This window comes from Equus przewalskii, chromosome X (assembly GCF_037783145.1).
Source record: "Equus przewalskii isolate Varuska chromosome X, EquPr2, whole genome shotgun sequence".
Classification (NCBI taxonomy): Eukaryota; Metazoa; Chordata; class Mammalia; order Perissodactyla; family Equidae; genus Equus; species Equus przewalskii.
This window is the reverse complement of record NC_091863.1, coordinates 39,658,332-39,672,282: the sequence shown is the minus strand read 5'-3', so window position 1 is coordinate 39,672,282 and position 13,951 is coordinate 39,658,332. Positions and strand designations below refer to the sequence as shown.

Genomic DNA, 13,951 nt, shown 5'->3' with positions numbered 1-13,951 from the left:
AAACACGCAGGCGCACTAAGGGACAGTAGCTTCTCGCACAGGGATGGAGGCCCCGCCCTTGAAGTTCTACCCACCTCAGTCCCTAATTGCACTTTTTGTATACACAAGAATAATGTCCAAGAGCCACAGGGACAGGGACGAGTATGTGAATCACTCACTAGAAATCAAAAATACGACTTTCAAAAAAAAAAGAAACACGACTTTCTTTTGAAAGAGTGGTATAAGCTGCTTTTTAGCAGCACAATCTTGGCCAAGCAAGATTTGAAGCACAGAAGAAAAAATTAAAGTTACACATGCAGAGGCCGCTAGAAAGTTTTCCAGTTCTTAGAGTGACTGATCGGCCTCTGGACGCTCCTGGGATGAGAAGAGTCCATTCTGAGGCGAGGGGTGGAGAAGCTTGGTCTGGGCGTGAGTCTCTAAAGGCAGACATAATTAGGCACAACAAGCTTTGGGGTTTGGATCCTAGGAGGCTATCCGAATCATCCTTATTTCAGTTCCAACAGGAAGCTGCATCTCTAACTATCCATCTTACTATGATCAGGATACACAATTTACAAAGTTGAAATGCAGGGTTTAGTAGCTTCCTATTGGATCTTTTTTTTAAAGATTTTATTTTTCCTTTTTCTCCCCAAAGCCCCCCAGTACATAGCTGTGTATTTTTAGTTGTGGGTCCTTCTAGTTGTGGCATGCGGGATGCCACCTCAACGTGGCCTGACGACCGGTGCCATGTCCACGCCCAGGATCCGACCGGGCGAAACCCTGGGCCACTGAAGCAGAGCCCACGAACTTAACCACTTGGCCATGCCCCCGCTATTGGATTTTTTAACATCAACTGACACAACTATTAAAACTGTTATTTTTCACAGTTTTTATAACAAATACAGTAATTTGAATGTTTTAGAGCTACCTGAAACAAGGAGACACATCCAAAAATGTATTGCCCTTTTTTTGTGTTCCAACAAAACCAGACTACATTGTACTGTATTGACTTAGCATCTTCCTTGTCCATGTAACTAAGCTATTGGTGTCTTTTCAGGATATTAAATATCCTTCTATTTCATGATTGATAAAGAATAAACTATTTTCACTGCACAAATGTGTAACCACTAATATTTATTGGACAATGTGTTGGGCACTGTTCAAGGAGATTTAGATGTCTTGATCCATTTAATCCTAATAACTGAATGTCGTGGGTCCCATTACTATCCCAATTTTACAGATGAGGAAATTTGAAGCCCAGAGTGTTCCAGGGTGACATTTTATTGAACTGGTCCCCTATTTGTGACCAGCATTGGGTTTATTTCCAAGTTCTTTTTCTACCATAAAGGATGCTATAATCAATGCCTTTCCCATTCTTGGACAGAGCCCACCCCTTCTTGGACAGAGCCCACCCCTTCACCACACCACTCAGCTTCCAAAGAAACACGGTGGGAAGAAACCACAGGACGGTCAGGGGTGCCAGGAAGATGTACTGTCTCACTGCCGGAATTGATTCTTTTGTTGTTGTTTTCACAATATTCATATGTTAAAATTTCAAAAATTATTTTTAAAACTTCATTCCTATAAGACTCTAAGATACTAGATAAAACAACTTAATTGACAGGGTTATTTTAAGTATGAATTTGTTATTAACACATAGAAAGTGTCCATAACAACATCTGTTGTGTGACCTTTGCTATTATTCCGAGAGGCAGTACAGTACTTTGCAGAAGGCAGTGTAACTTAGCCACAGGCTCTGCCAACTAGGAGCTAGGTGGCCTTGGGTAAGTCACTTAACCCCTTTGTGACTCTGTCTCCTCATCTGAGAAAAACTGCCTCATAGTTATTGTGAATACTAAATGAGTTAATACTTTTAAAGCTTAGACTAGCATCTTGAACAGAGAAAATACCCACTATATGTTGACTACTGTTAGCTGTTTAAAAACCTTTTCCCAATAACAGATCCACATGCCAGATGTAGATCTGGTGCGGAAATGATGATCTAGAATGACCACAGCTGCCTCTTGCATTTATGTGCTTTGCATTTTTTCAGTTTTTGTTTTAAATATTTACACACTCTCATTGGATTAAAATGGGTTTTCAACAAGCTGATGTCAGAAGGCGCTTTGACTTTGTTGGAAGCTTGGAGAGAAAGGGGCAGAGTTTATCTGCATGAATAGCAGGTCAGTGGGTGGGGAAAGGGGGGTCTCGGGCCTGGGGGTATCAAGTCATCAGTAGTTCCTGGAGGTTGCAAGTGACCTTTGTTACAATCGTGTCATCTAGAAAGGAAGCTCAAGCCCATGGGGGACCACAAGTCCCATTCACTCTACCAGGATCCGGGGCTGTTTTATTGTCCAAGGTACGGTTGAGGATCCTACCCAAATGAACAGACAAAAGCAGATTTGGACAGAAAAGCCAGAGCTGTTTGAAGATAACGCCACATCACTATAGTGACTCAAGTGGTGGCAGAAACAGGCAGAGGCCATGTCTTTTCCAGACTCCTTCCTTCATGCACCTCCTGCCGATTTGGCCCCCCAAGTTGAGAAACGCAAAGATGAGCACTGGCCCACACTGGCTGTGCTTGCTTTTTATAACTAACATAGGCTAAAAGGAAACCTGAAGTTGGGCCCCACCCTCGGGAACAAAAAGGAGTATGATTTGAGGGAAAGCCTGGGTGGCACGGGTGACAAAGGTATGCTGAGAATCAAGGCTAGAGACCAGAATGGGAGGAGACACGGAGCTCAGGTGTCACTGGAGTGTAGACACTGAGTCCTTATGCCCTTATCTCATCCCTGAAGCTTCTTCCTAAATGGGACAAGTGGGGATTGGACAGTAAGTCATGACTTAAATTTTACCATTTCTTGATGGGAAAACATTTGCCTCTGAAGCCGAAATTCTCACATTCTCCAAAGTCTTAATGGTGATCTCTCTAGGGCTTGAGTCAGAAACAAGATTCCCGCAGCCAGGAACAGCCTCAGACCACTGGAGCAGCCCTGGCACGGTGAAATAGCAAGCCGGCCTTCTAACACATCTTCATCAAGCCCCGACCAGGTCAGGCGCTGGGGAAACAGCAGAAACTCAGACAAATGGTCCCTGCTCTCACGGAGCTGCCATTCCAGCCAGAAAGACAAATGATAAAGAAGATCATTGAAGAAACTGGTACTTACTCTCATTAAAATAGTAATTTGGTTAGTGTTGCTGAGCAGTGGGGGAAGAGGGGAGGGATGAGAAATAAATTTAAGCTGGAACCTGAATGAAAAGGAGCCAGATACACAAAGCTCTGGACTCTGAATGTGCGGCTAAGGCCAGTGAGGCCGGTTAGTGACCAACTCAGAGGGGGACAGTCACTTCCCAAGGCTGGGACTGGGGTCGCTCTGCTCTTAAGATCTCAAGTCTACTTACCCAGTGAGGGATTCAAGGTCAGACTGCGGGCCTGAGAAGGACTGGACCCGGGTTTGGTACCTCAGTCCCCGGCCACAGCTAAATGGGCACAGCCCTTGATTCTTCCATTTGTTCTGCTAAGACACTGAACTACATCTCATTGCTTTTCAAACGTCACGCCACCCTTGCTTTCCTGGCACAGTCCCCGCCTGGTTTTGGTGACAGCCTGCATTTACCCAGCTCTTACACTACATCCATCTTATGTAACTGTCACAACTCCTCTAATGAGGTAGGTGCCGCATTTAGCTCCACTGTGAAGGTGAGGAAAGCGAACCCTGGAAGGCCTTACTGCCCACGGCCACAGATGTGGGGAAGATTAGAACTAGCATTTGGACCCAGGCAGGATGTAGAACTGGACTCAGTTTCTTACCCTGGACACCAGAAGCCACCAACCCCTAGTAATGGGCCATTAGTGTTGACAGTAGTGCCTCATCTCTCTCTCCTCTCTCTGTCCGTCCCCCACGTCGAGTCCCAAATGCATTTCCACTCCTCTCTCCCCCCACCTCCTGCACTGGTAGATCCACCCCGCAGTCCACGGTGGCTCCCGGCGGCTGCGAGAAGCTGCTCTCTCAGGCCTCCTCTCCGACTCCGTCCCTCATTGCACCTACTCCTCCACGTTATGTTGCAGCCATCTGGCTTTCCTGCACGTCCTTTGAAAGCTACACCAACTGTTTCCTGGGATCTGGAGCGCTCTCCTGTGCACTCACTCGGCGAACACTGCTACTCACCCCACAGTACTATTACTAAGAATGAGCGCCTCGAGCTGGGCACTGTTCTGAGGCTTCGACAGACGTAGGGAACTTTCTTCAATCCTCACAACCCGACGAAGTCGGTACTGTTATTGTCCCCTGTCACCGATGGGAAATGGAGGCAACAAATGAAGTGACCAGCCCAAGGTCACAGTCAGTCAGCGATGGGAGTTGGGTTACACCCAGGCCGCCTGGCTCCAGAGTCCGTGCTCTTAACCACTACGCCATTTAACACCAACCACCACATGCCTCTGTGTGAGCTCCTCCAGTACAGATTCCTAACAAGCGCTTCCTCTCATCCCACTCCCCTCACATGATCTGTCAGCGAATCCTGTCAGTTCCACCTTCAGAATTTATCCGGAATCTGACTTCTCCTGTCCGCGTCCACCGCCACCACTGCCATCCCAGGCCTGGACCACTGCAGCAGCCTCCTCACTGCTTCTGCCCTCGCCCCTCGCCCCTCGCCATCTGTCCTCACAGCAGCCAGAGTCCTGTTACAATCCAAGTCAGCCCACGGCCCTCCTCTGCTCCGACCCCTGTCATGGCTCTCTCTCTCTCAGACAAAAAGCCAAAGTCCTCCCTGTGGCCAGCGAGGCCCTAAAGGACCAGGCCCCTGTTGCCTCTCCGACCTCACCTCCTGCCACTGGCCCCCTTGCTCACTCTGCTCCTGCCACATTGACCTCCTTGCCGTTCCTCACACACCCCAAGCAAGCTCCCACCTCAGGGCCTTTGCACTTGCTTTTCCTTTTGCTCTTAATTCTCCTCTCCCAGATGGCAAGGCAAGGCAAAGCTGACAGATTTGGCTGGTAGAGAAATGAGCCCTCATTCGATTCAGATGTTTGCTACTTTAACAGAGAGAGCAAAAGCAAGACTAGCCACACATGCCAGCTCATGTCCCTCATGCTGGGTAACACCGAAACAAAAGGGGCCAAATGACAGCAGCAGGAAAAGTGGGACACCCTGTTACAGAGGAGCTAATTCCATGCTAAGCAGTTCTACAGCTGAGTCTGGGTGGCGAGGGACAGGAAGCCTCATACCTCACCAGAACCTCGGGTGATGAGGAACCGTCTCATGATGGCCTTCTTGGTCAACATGGAGGTGAGAAAGAAGCGGCCTGTCGAGCTGTGTTCTGAGGGTCACAGGGTGTTCTGCCAGTCACTGAGATCAGCTGGCCTACGTGGAGACGGGCAGAGCAGCCAGAGCACCACGACGGAACCACTCCCCTACACGTTGCAACTCTCCCTCTATCTTCCAGTCTGTTGGAAGGTCACCTCCTGAGTCACCTTCCTTGATCATCCTGTGTACAACAGCACATGCCATCCCTCTTTGTTTTTCTTAATGCTTGCCACTCCCTCACGCTACACGGTACACCAGCTTCTTCCTTCATCGTCCGCAGAGCCCACCAGTATGATTCCTGAGGGAAAGCAGCATATCCATCGCTATGTCCCTATGGCACACATAACAAATGCTAAGTTACTGACCACGTTGAACTACCAGACACTGTTCTAGGTGTTTCCCATGTCTCAACTCAGTGAATGGGCTACCTCTGTCCATTTTACAGATGAGGAGATGGGTTTTTAGAGGTTCTGCGTATGGAGGAGGGAAGGCAGGACCTCCGGTGCTGGGCAAAGGGATGGTCCTTCTGCCTGAAGTCAGAGGGGTCCTGAGGGCTGTGACTGGGGAGGGGAAACAAGACAGGGTTCCAGGGCCAGTATCTGCAAAGTACCAGCTTAGTTAAGGAATGTCAGATGTCAACAAATAGAAGCTGGCACTTATAGAACAGGGTTTCTTGAAGCCCCTGGAGTAGAAATGCCTGCGACTATGGAGGGCTCTGGGCACAGGGAAGGCCAGCAAAAGCCAGCTGACACTGCCCACCTCCCACAGCAACGTGGGGATCCAACCACCCACACCCCTAACAGTTTCCTTTTTAACTTATTAAACACACAGCATTTTTCAAACTGCAGGCTCCATGAGCATCTGAGTGGTTTACGGCCAGCTGTCTTGTTCAAAGAAATAAACGACTTTTGCACATTTCATTCATTAAACCTTTCTTTCACTTAGATAGACAAATAATGGACTGGACCCCAAAGAAAAGTGTACTTCTTACTACGGATTGTAGCAATAAAGTTTAAAATAGGGACTGCAAATTCTGTGCTCAGACAACTATTAAGAACTAGAAGAGGAAACTTCCAGAGCTTAGTTTTACTTAAAGCTTAAAATTGAAGTTTGACTTGACAGCATATTAGAAATATTTATGTAGAACAATGCCACGGATTGTTTTTAACAATTTAGAACCCTTAACTTTCTTTGTGCATCCACTGCCACTGTAAACCCCAAACCCCATAGGATCTAGGGCAGCTCTCCATAACCAAACACTAGACTTCCTCCAATATACTGCAGGCATATTCACGCTAAGTGGGAAAAATAAAGATCATGAAAGGCTTCAGGTCAGATCTTGTCACAAGCTTTGGAAAAATCACTTGTGGTTTTCAGATCTTTGTGCACTCTGAATGATAAAGGATCGTGGCCCTTGGTAGCCCAGGGAAGCTTGGGGGCTGGAAACAGAACACAGTTGGGCAGGGACTGCAGCATCTTTTATCTTGATAAGCAGAGGAGTGGTAAGAAATACTGGCTACTGATCATTGTCCAACATGCTTTTTTGCATATCTAAAATATTCACAGCAACTTTCTTTTGGTGAGGATTGTCCCTTAGCTAACATCTGTGCCAACCTTCCTCTATTTATGTGGGACACTGCCACAGCATGGCTTGAGCAGTGTGTAGGTCAGCGCCTGGATCCAAACCTGTGAGCCCCAGGCCTCCAAAGTGGAGCACACGAACTTAACCACTCGGCCACAGGGCTGGCCCCTTTAAAAGCTTCTTCAAAGTTTTCTACACCCCTAAATCCAGAATGTAGGACAAGGGTGTGGGGGTAGTACTGCAGACCTACCTTATTTAAAACACATCACATTTAATATCCTTAACCCCCCCACGAGGTGGGCACTATTACTCCCATTTTACACATGTTGAACCTGAGGCAGAATTAAGGTAGGAAGCAGGGTCTGAAAAGTGATTCTGGCCCACTGGGCGTAGGAGGGGCGGGGCTTGGGATTTCTTCTGGACCTTGAAATAGATGGGGTATGGAGGTATCACAAGTATTTGTAGGCCCCCTGGCCAGTCTTCATAGGCTCTGAAGGCACCTTTGAACATTGAGGAGTGTCTGGTCTCAGTGGGTTCCTGGGAAATGCACATTGGTGAGATTCAGGTCAAAGCGAATCTCGTGTCTGGAAATTTTCTCACTCAACCATTGTAGCGCAAGAGAAACACCAACACTGAATCCTCTGGGCCCCTTTCCTTAGAGCAAATAAACAGCAAGAGACTGGGCCTCCCTGGGCTGGATTATAACGCACCTTTGGAAATTGAAGGCAGAGCAGGTTGATCAAGTTTATTCAGTCTAGGAGACTATTTATGGTCTTCATTGACATCACTTAGGGTAACATTTTGTTGCAGGAACTCTGTGTTGGATTATGGGATCCTGTCTCCTGCCACACTACTGGTGAAAGGGACACTTTACTTCCAGAGGGGCAAGGAATAGAGATGCCCCCCCATTTACCCACCTACAAAGCAGTAATGGTGTTCCTGCCGGCCCCACTACCTTAGCTCCCTCAAGGCCCAGCACACAACGCCTCCCTAGACCAAGTCCTTCACTGGTGGGAGTAGCCACAATACCCCTTTGCCTGCGCCTGGCTCAGTGGGCCAGGCAGGTCTAAGAAGTCCGAGTCTCCATCCACCTGCCAAAGCAAATTCCTCACTGTTTGCGTGGGAGGAAGGATGCTTGGGACCTTTCCCAACTAACTAGGAGACCCAGGAGGCAGGCTGCCAAAACTGGGACTCTCACAATACAAGGACCCATGCAGTCTGTCAGTTCAGGTTGCTGGAACAGTACTGTAGACCGGGTGCCTTAGAAATAGAAAACGCTCAGTTTTGGAGGCTGGAAGTCTGCAATCAGGCTGCCAGCACAGTTGAGGTTCCGTGGGGGCCTCTTCCAGGTTGCACACCGCCAACTTCTCATTGTATCCTCACACGGTGGAGTGCAGAAGAGGAGGGAAGTCTCCTCATGACTCTTATAAGAACATTAAGCACATCATGAGGGCCGCACCCTCATGACCTCATCTAATCCTAATCGCTCCCCAAAGGTCTCACTTCCTAATACCATCATATTGGGGCGGGGAGGGTTTCAATATATGAATTGAGGGGACACATTCAGCCCACTGACACATGCCCATGAATGACAGGAATAAGACAGTTGAGGAAGTCCTGGAACTTGCAATCTGGTGGTACTTGGTTGACATCAGCCAGGTGAAGCCAGGGACACAAGTGATCAGAAACTCCAAGTGGAAGAATAAAAGCCCATGGGCCTCCAATATAGCCATCAGAACCACAACTAGAGGGAAAAGAACTGAGGAACTAAGACCAGCGGGAGGTTCCAAACCAGACTGGGCCACCGCCACCCCACACCACCTGCGAAGGCTCCCTCACTTTCCCACTGAAGACAGAATCCCGGTGACTGAGGGCTTTGCCAACTTTCTCAATGGCTGTATATGCCTGTTAAATGCACTAACCCTCAAGAGAAAATGTAAAATAAAATGCCCATGAGGCGGAGGCACAGACGTTAGACTCACCCAAGGTCAAACAGCTGGGAAGCAACACAGCTTGGATTTGAATCCTGGAATCTGAATAGAGTCTGGGCCCTCAGAACTGTTTTCTAACCAGGATTCTCTCATGTCCCTCACACCAAGGTGACGGACCTCCTCCACCATGATTTCAGGGGAAGGAACTGGAACAACTGTTTAACGTAGGGTTTAGCTCCTGCCAGATAAACAATCCTGTGAGAAGGGTACCCACCTGATGCTCAGAGAAGCTAGGGAAGAGTCAAACCCAAGCAGTCTGATTCCCAAGCTGACACTGATCAGGACAATGGGATCAGAAGACCATCTCAGGAAACCCAATTCCAGCCATAAGGGGATGTCACCTATACCCAAACCAATCCCAAACTCAACCGAACTGTGAATTCAAGGCCTCTACCCTTTTTGGCAATTCCTGTCCACCCCCCTCAACGCCTCCCTCCGCCTCATCTCCCTGTATTTTTAATTTGTAAACTGGGTCGAGTAAGGAAAAAGCACTATCGACGTCAACTTGTTTTCAGGTTTCAACTTTTTAATCATCTCCGTGAAGGACATCCTAAACACTACATGAGACACAACAGAATATTTTTTTTCTTCCAGTATTAGAAAAAAAAATGACATTCACAAATATTTTTAAGAAACTTCTATATAACCAGGGCAGTGATCTTGAGTAAAAAACATCTCCAAGTAATCATGTTCTTGATTCTTATAGTTACATTCAGAAATTGCTTCCAAACCATGATAAACATTGTGCACACGTTTTTACAATGTTCCTAGACGCACATGATTTTTTAAAACATAAGTCTGGCCAAACATTTTTTGTCAGACCAACAATCCTGAGAGCCCAAACTAAAAAACTGGTAAAAGGAAAAATACCCACACTCTACAAACGTTCCAGAATTTGTTTTTAAATGGGAGAAAAACTGTAAAAAACACATGGAGCTTTCTAAAAGGTCTTTAACAAGCTACCTTGGGAGCTCAATTCAAAAACAGAAGTTGACATACTAAAACAGCTGTTTCAGTGCAGCTCCAAAAATCTTTATAAATACAGCCATTTGGAGGGATGATCCTGGATCAGAAGAAGTTTTATTCCTTGTGTATCTGAGAACAGTAAGAAGGGGGAGACTTGTGATATTGGGAAGGAATAGGCTAACATGTTCACCTCCCAGGGCTGATAAAGATACTGAGGGCTGGACAACAGGAATACCCCTTCATCTCCTCCATGCCTAGCAGGAGAAAAAGATTACAGGGGAGACAGGTTTGCAGATCCCCGCCCCCACCCCTGCAAACATACTAGTCCTGACAGGCACTTGAGAGTAAGGGAGGCCTAGGAATGATGTCAGGTGGGCCAGGTGAAGTGTGTGCAGGCAGGAGGAAACGAGAGGAACATGACAGGGCTGGTGGACAAAGGTCTGATCAGCTGTCCCATACAAGTCTCACCTACAATTAGGTGTGCATGCCTCATCTCAGTTGTCGTAATTGTCTCTGTAATTTCCTCCTGAGTAGCGGTCATAACCACCCTGGTTTCTGGGAAAAAACATACACGCTAGTGTTACAGGAATGTATCACACACTCCCTGACAATATGAAAAACCATATACATTTACATATCCTGTCATATTTTATATGCACTATAATATAAACTTTAACACATAAAATATATCAAGCACGTGAATGTGGTATACAAATCACATAACTATGTGATATATAACTTACACATAACATTAAGTCATATTAAACATTAAATGCAATGTAGACTCACAATTAACCAACACGATGCAAAAAACAGATCTACCATATAGTGCAATCATACCCTCACAATTTATTAATGCACTATACATAACTTGTTTTTACAGTTTCATCACAATTTGTAAAAGCAAACGCTAGTAACACCAAGGTAAGACATGTACAAGCACTCAGGCGCCCAAGCTTTTAGGGAGAGGGAAGTAGCACCACCAAAGTACCTCAACCTCTTGGCTACCCACCTGCCACCATAGTCTCTGGACCTTCCATATCCATATCCATATCCTCCAGGTCGACTGTCATACCTGCCACTCCCATAGCCCTGGTCCCCACCACCTGCAGCAGATAAGAAAGATTTAAATGGCTGTTGTCCAGACACAGACCACTAACAGGTGGCTCTCCCCATACCCCATGATCAAACTTACCACTGCACTTACCTCTGGAGTAGCCGCGACCACGCCCGTGGGCCCCAAAGGCACCCCCTCTGGTTCCCCGGGCCGACTTGCCTGCGTGGTCCACACGGATCTGGCGACCATCCAGAGACTAGGTGTAGGGAGACACAAGGAGGATGGGTTGGCGGTCAGACAGGGCAGTAGTGAGGGGAGAGTGGGCAGGGCAGGTGGGCAAAACAGCCCAGAAACTCCTGCTGGGCACCAGGTTCTGGGTGCCGCGTTCCAGAACAAGCTCCTTTGACCAGAATGGCTTTATTGGGAGCTAGAGAATCCCACAAAACGACCTGAATCCACCGTGTTCCCCCTGCTACTACTTACATCTTGACTGAACTCAGGCTGAGTTCTCCTCCCCACTCCTCTAAGCTGCCCGACTATTAGGGCTAGATAGACACCTCTCTTGGTTTGAGGCTTCCGAGTCCATCCCAGAAGACTCACGAGGTCCTCTCCGGGCCAGGCCCGCAGGTCTGCAGACTCTACTACCTAAGCCCAGGGCAGGTCAACCATCCACAGGTGGCTTCTCGGCCTCATGCAGGACCAGTCGTCGCCTCCCAGGCAGCCCGGCTCTGTCTGCCGCTGCCCTCCACCCCCTAGAACAGAAGGCAGTCACGCTCCTGTGAGTGGGCACTGCGGGGCTTGGTGGCCGCGCTGCCCCTAGCAGACACAGAGGGAAAAACAGAAAGAATGGTCGAAGCGACAGATCGGGGCAGGGCCCCTATGCAGGTAGGAGGCCTCACCTCTCCATTCATGGCTCTCATGGCATCTGAGGCGTGCTCTGGATTGGTGAAGGTAATGAAGCCAAAACCCCGGGATCGCTGAGTCTCCCGGTCCTTGACAACGACCACTGGGGAAGGAAGAGAGATGGCTAAGAGGAAAAGCAGCAAGAGATGTCAGATAGGGGGAATGGGCCCCTTCCACCAAGCCTCAACTCCAAGTTATCGGGTTTCTCCTGAGCCTCAAACTACATTTTAAGCCTAGAACCAAAAAAGGAATTAAGTATGTGAAGGCCTGGGGTCCTGATCTTCTCTCTCCATATTTCTTGAGATGCAAGGGTCCCAGACTTCCTCTCACCACCCCCCACCACGGGTCTGGCCCACTTCTCACCCTCAGAAATAGGCCCGAAGCTGCTGAAGTGGTCTTCCAGAGCCTGCTCATCGGTGTTGAAGTTGAGCCCTCCCACGAAGAGCTTCCCCTCTTCAGAGGACATGGCAGTGAATTCGAATGCTGGGGTGAGAGCACGGAGAAGGGCGGGGGCCACAGTGGAGGCGGGAGGAAGGAGACAGGGATTGGAGAAGTGAAAAAGGATGGAGAGAACAGAAAATAGCCCCGAGAAACAAAATACGGGGTAACTAAGGACAGCCCGAGAAGGCAGGTCGAAAAGGCGGGAATGCTGGGGGCCGGCTCAGACTGGCAGCCATTTGGGGGCCGCCTTCGCGCATGCCCACAACATCCCCTGCCGCCACGCCCGTCATTTTGTGCCGCCGCGCAGGCCCGGAACACCCTTGCGTTCCTCCTGCGCCCGCAGAACAAGATGGCGGCGGTCACGTGGGCAAAAGCGGGGCCCGCAGGTGTTGGCCGTCGCGTGGTCACCGCTGCCACCCACGCCGCCAGCCGCTCCTGGCATCCCTTGCTCTCGGATACAGCGCGCCAGGCTGCCCCCCAACGCAAAGTGTCACCTCCGAGCACGACACCCGCCCGCCCCGGAGAAGCCCAAGCCTACGTGTCAGAAGCCGCTACTCTCCCCCCTCGCGCACCCCGCTCTCGGCCGGCGCAGCACACATCAGTGAGGCGAGCAGCGGCCGCGCCGCAAGCAAGCCTCTGCTTACCTGGGCTTTAAGGCGTAAGAGACCAAGACAGCAGCCGCCGCCGAGGAGCAGACAGACTGGGGAGGTTGCCGCGCGGGAAGACGCTTGATAAAGCGCACGTAGCGGACACGTCACAGGACGTTCCCCAGTGCGCGGGGGCGTGCGCGCTCATTGGCTGGGGCCAGCGAGGGGCGGGGTGGGAGGAAAGGACAGCAAAGCGAAGGGAGCGAAGCGCTCGGTAGGCTTCCGGGAATGGAGGCGCGTTTCGTGCGATTGGTGCACCGTGACGTCATCACTCCTCCACGGTCCCAGCCGTCTTCATCCCTTCCGCGCAACCCTTTTGGCTCTCACTTCTTTCTGTCCCTGACATCACCCTCACGGTTCTTGACATCATTTCTCCCATTGGTTCTGAGATCTTCCTCGCCATCTCAGTTATCTTGTTTTAGGTCCCGGACGATATAATTACAGTCCTCTGATAACCTCCTCCTCTTCTAGTCCTCTAACCTCATGTTTGATCCCCCTCTGTCCCTGATGTCGTCACCCTTCACAGTCTTTAACATCAGACCCTACGTTTTCTTAGTATCTGATCCTGACCCCTGCCTTTTCTTCTCTACCCAATATCTAGTAATGGACCCTTTTCCCTGGTGTCACTACTTCTCATTTCTGACTTCCTCCCTCATCCTTATCTGACAGCCTCCTGAAGCCAGTCTTTTGATTTCCCCGCCACTAGACTGCCTGAGGTGTCTTTTACAAAACAGGATGCTCCGATCTTCAGAGGGAGTAAATCCCAATCCACAGAACAAGTTTTGCTGTCACTCAGTGTTGCTTAGCTCTGGATCCACAGAAAGAGTTTTCAACACACGATGGACTTATCCAAATCAAGAAGTGTCTGAACCCACTGTACAATTTGGTTTTCTCCAGCCTTCAGAGTGTCTGAGCTACTTTTACAGCGAATGAATTTGACAGACTTTTCATTTCTAAGCTCCCCATCAAGGAAGAATGGGTTAGTTTGCCCTCAGAGACTCTAAATTTCTTATCCGTAGAAAGGACTTGTTTAGCCTTCTAACGGTCAGCCCCCCCTCCCCGACACAGACCAAATTTGT

General features: G+C 49.0%; 1 protein-coding gene across 1 annotated transcript; it reads right to left on the bottom strand.

The window, feature by feature from the left end:
• Positions 1–9,366: 9,366 nt before the first annotated feature.
• Positions 9,367–13,142, bottom strand: RBM3 (RNA binding motif protein 3). The gene is made up of 7 exons (XM_070604379.1): positions 12,870–13,142; positions 12,148–12,267; positions 11,781–11,887; positions 11,032–11,137; positions 10,837–10,930; positions 10,293–10,379; positions 9,367–9,953 (listed from the first exon to the last, which is right to left on the bottom strand). The coding sequence occupies exons 2-6, from the start codon at positions 12,248–12,250 to the stop codon at positions 10,319–10,321; spliced, it is 471 nt and encodes a 156-aa protein (XP_070460480.1). The 5' UTR covers positions 12,251–12,267; positions 12,870–13,142; the 3' UTR covers positions 9,367–9,953; positions 10,293–10,318.
• Between the last annotated feature and the right edge of the window lie 809 nt (positions 13,143–13,951).

Excerpts from the sequence above, each read along its gene's own strand:
- RBM3 (XM_070604379.1), bottom strand. The coding sequence starts at position 12,250 with ATGTCCTCTGAAGAGGGGAAGCTCTTCGTGGGAGGGCTCAACTTCAAC. Across the intron at positions 11,138-11,780 it reads TGAGAGCCATGAATGGAGAG|TCTCTGGATGGTCGCCAGAT; the intron begins GTGAGGCCTCCT and ends CCCTACACCTAG. Across the intron at positions 10,931-11,031 it reads TGGTCGCGGCTACTCCAGAG|GTGGTGGGGACCAGGGCTAT; the intron begins GTAAGTGCAGTG and ends TATCTGCTGCAG.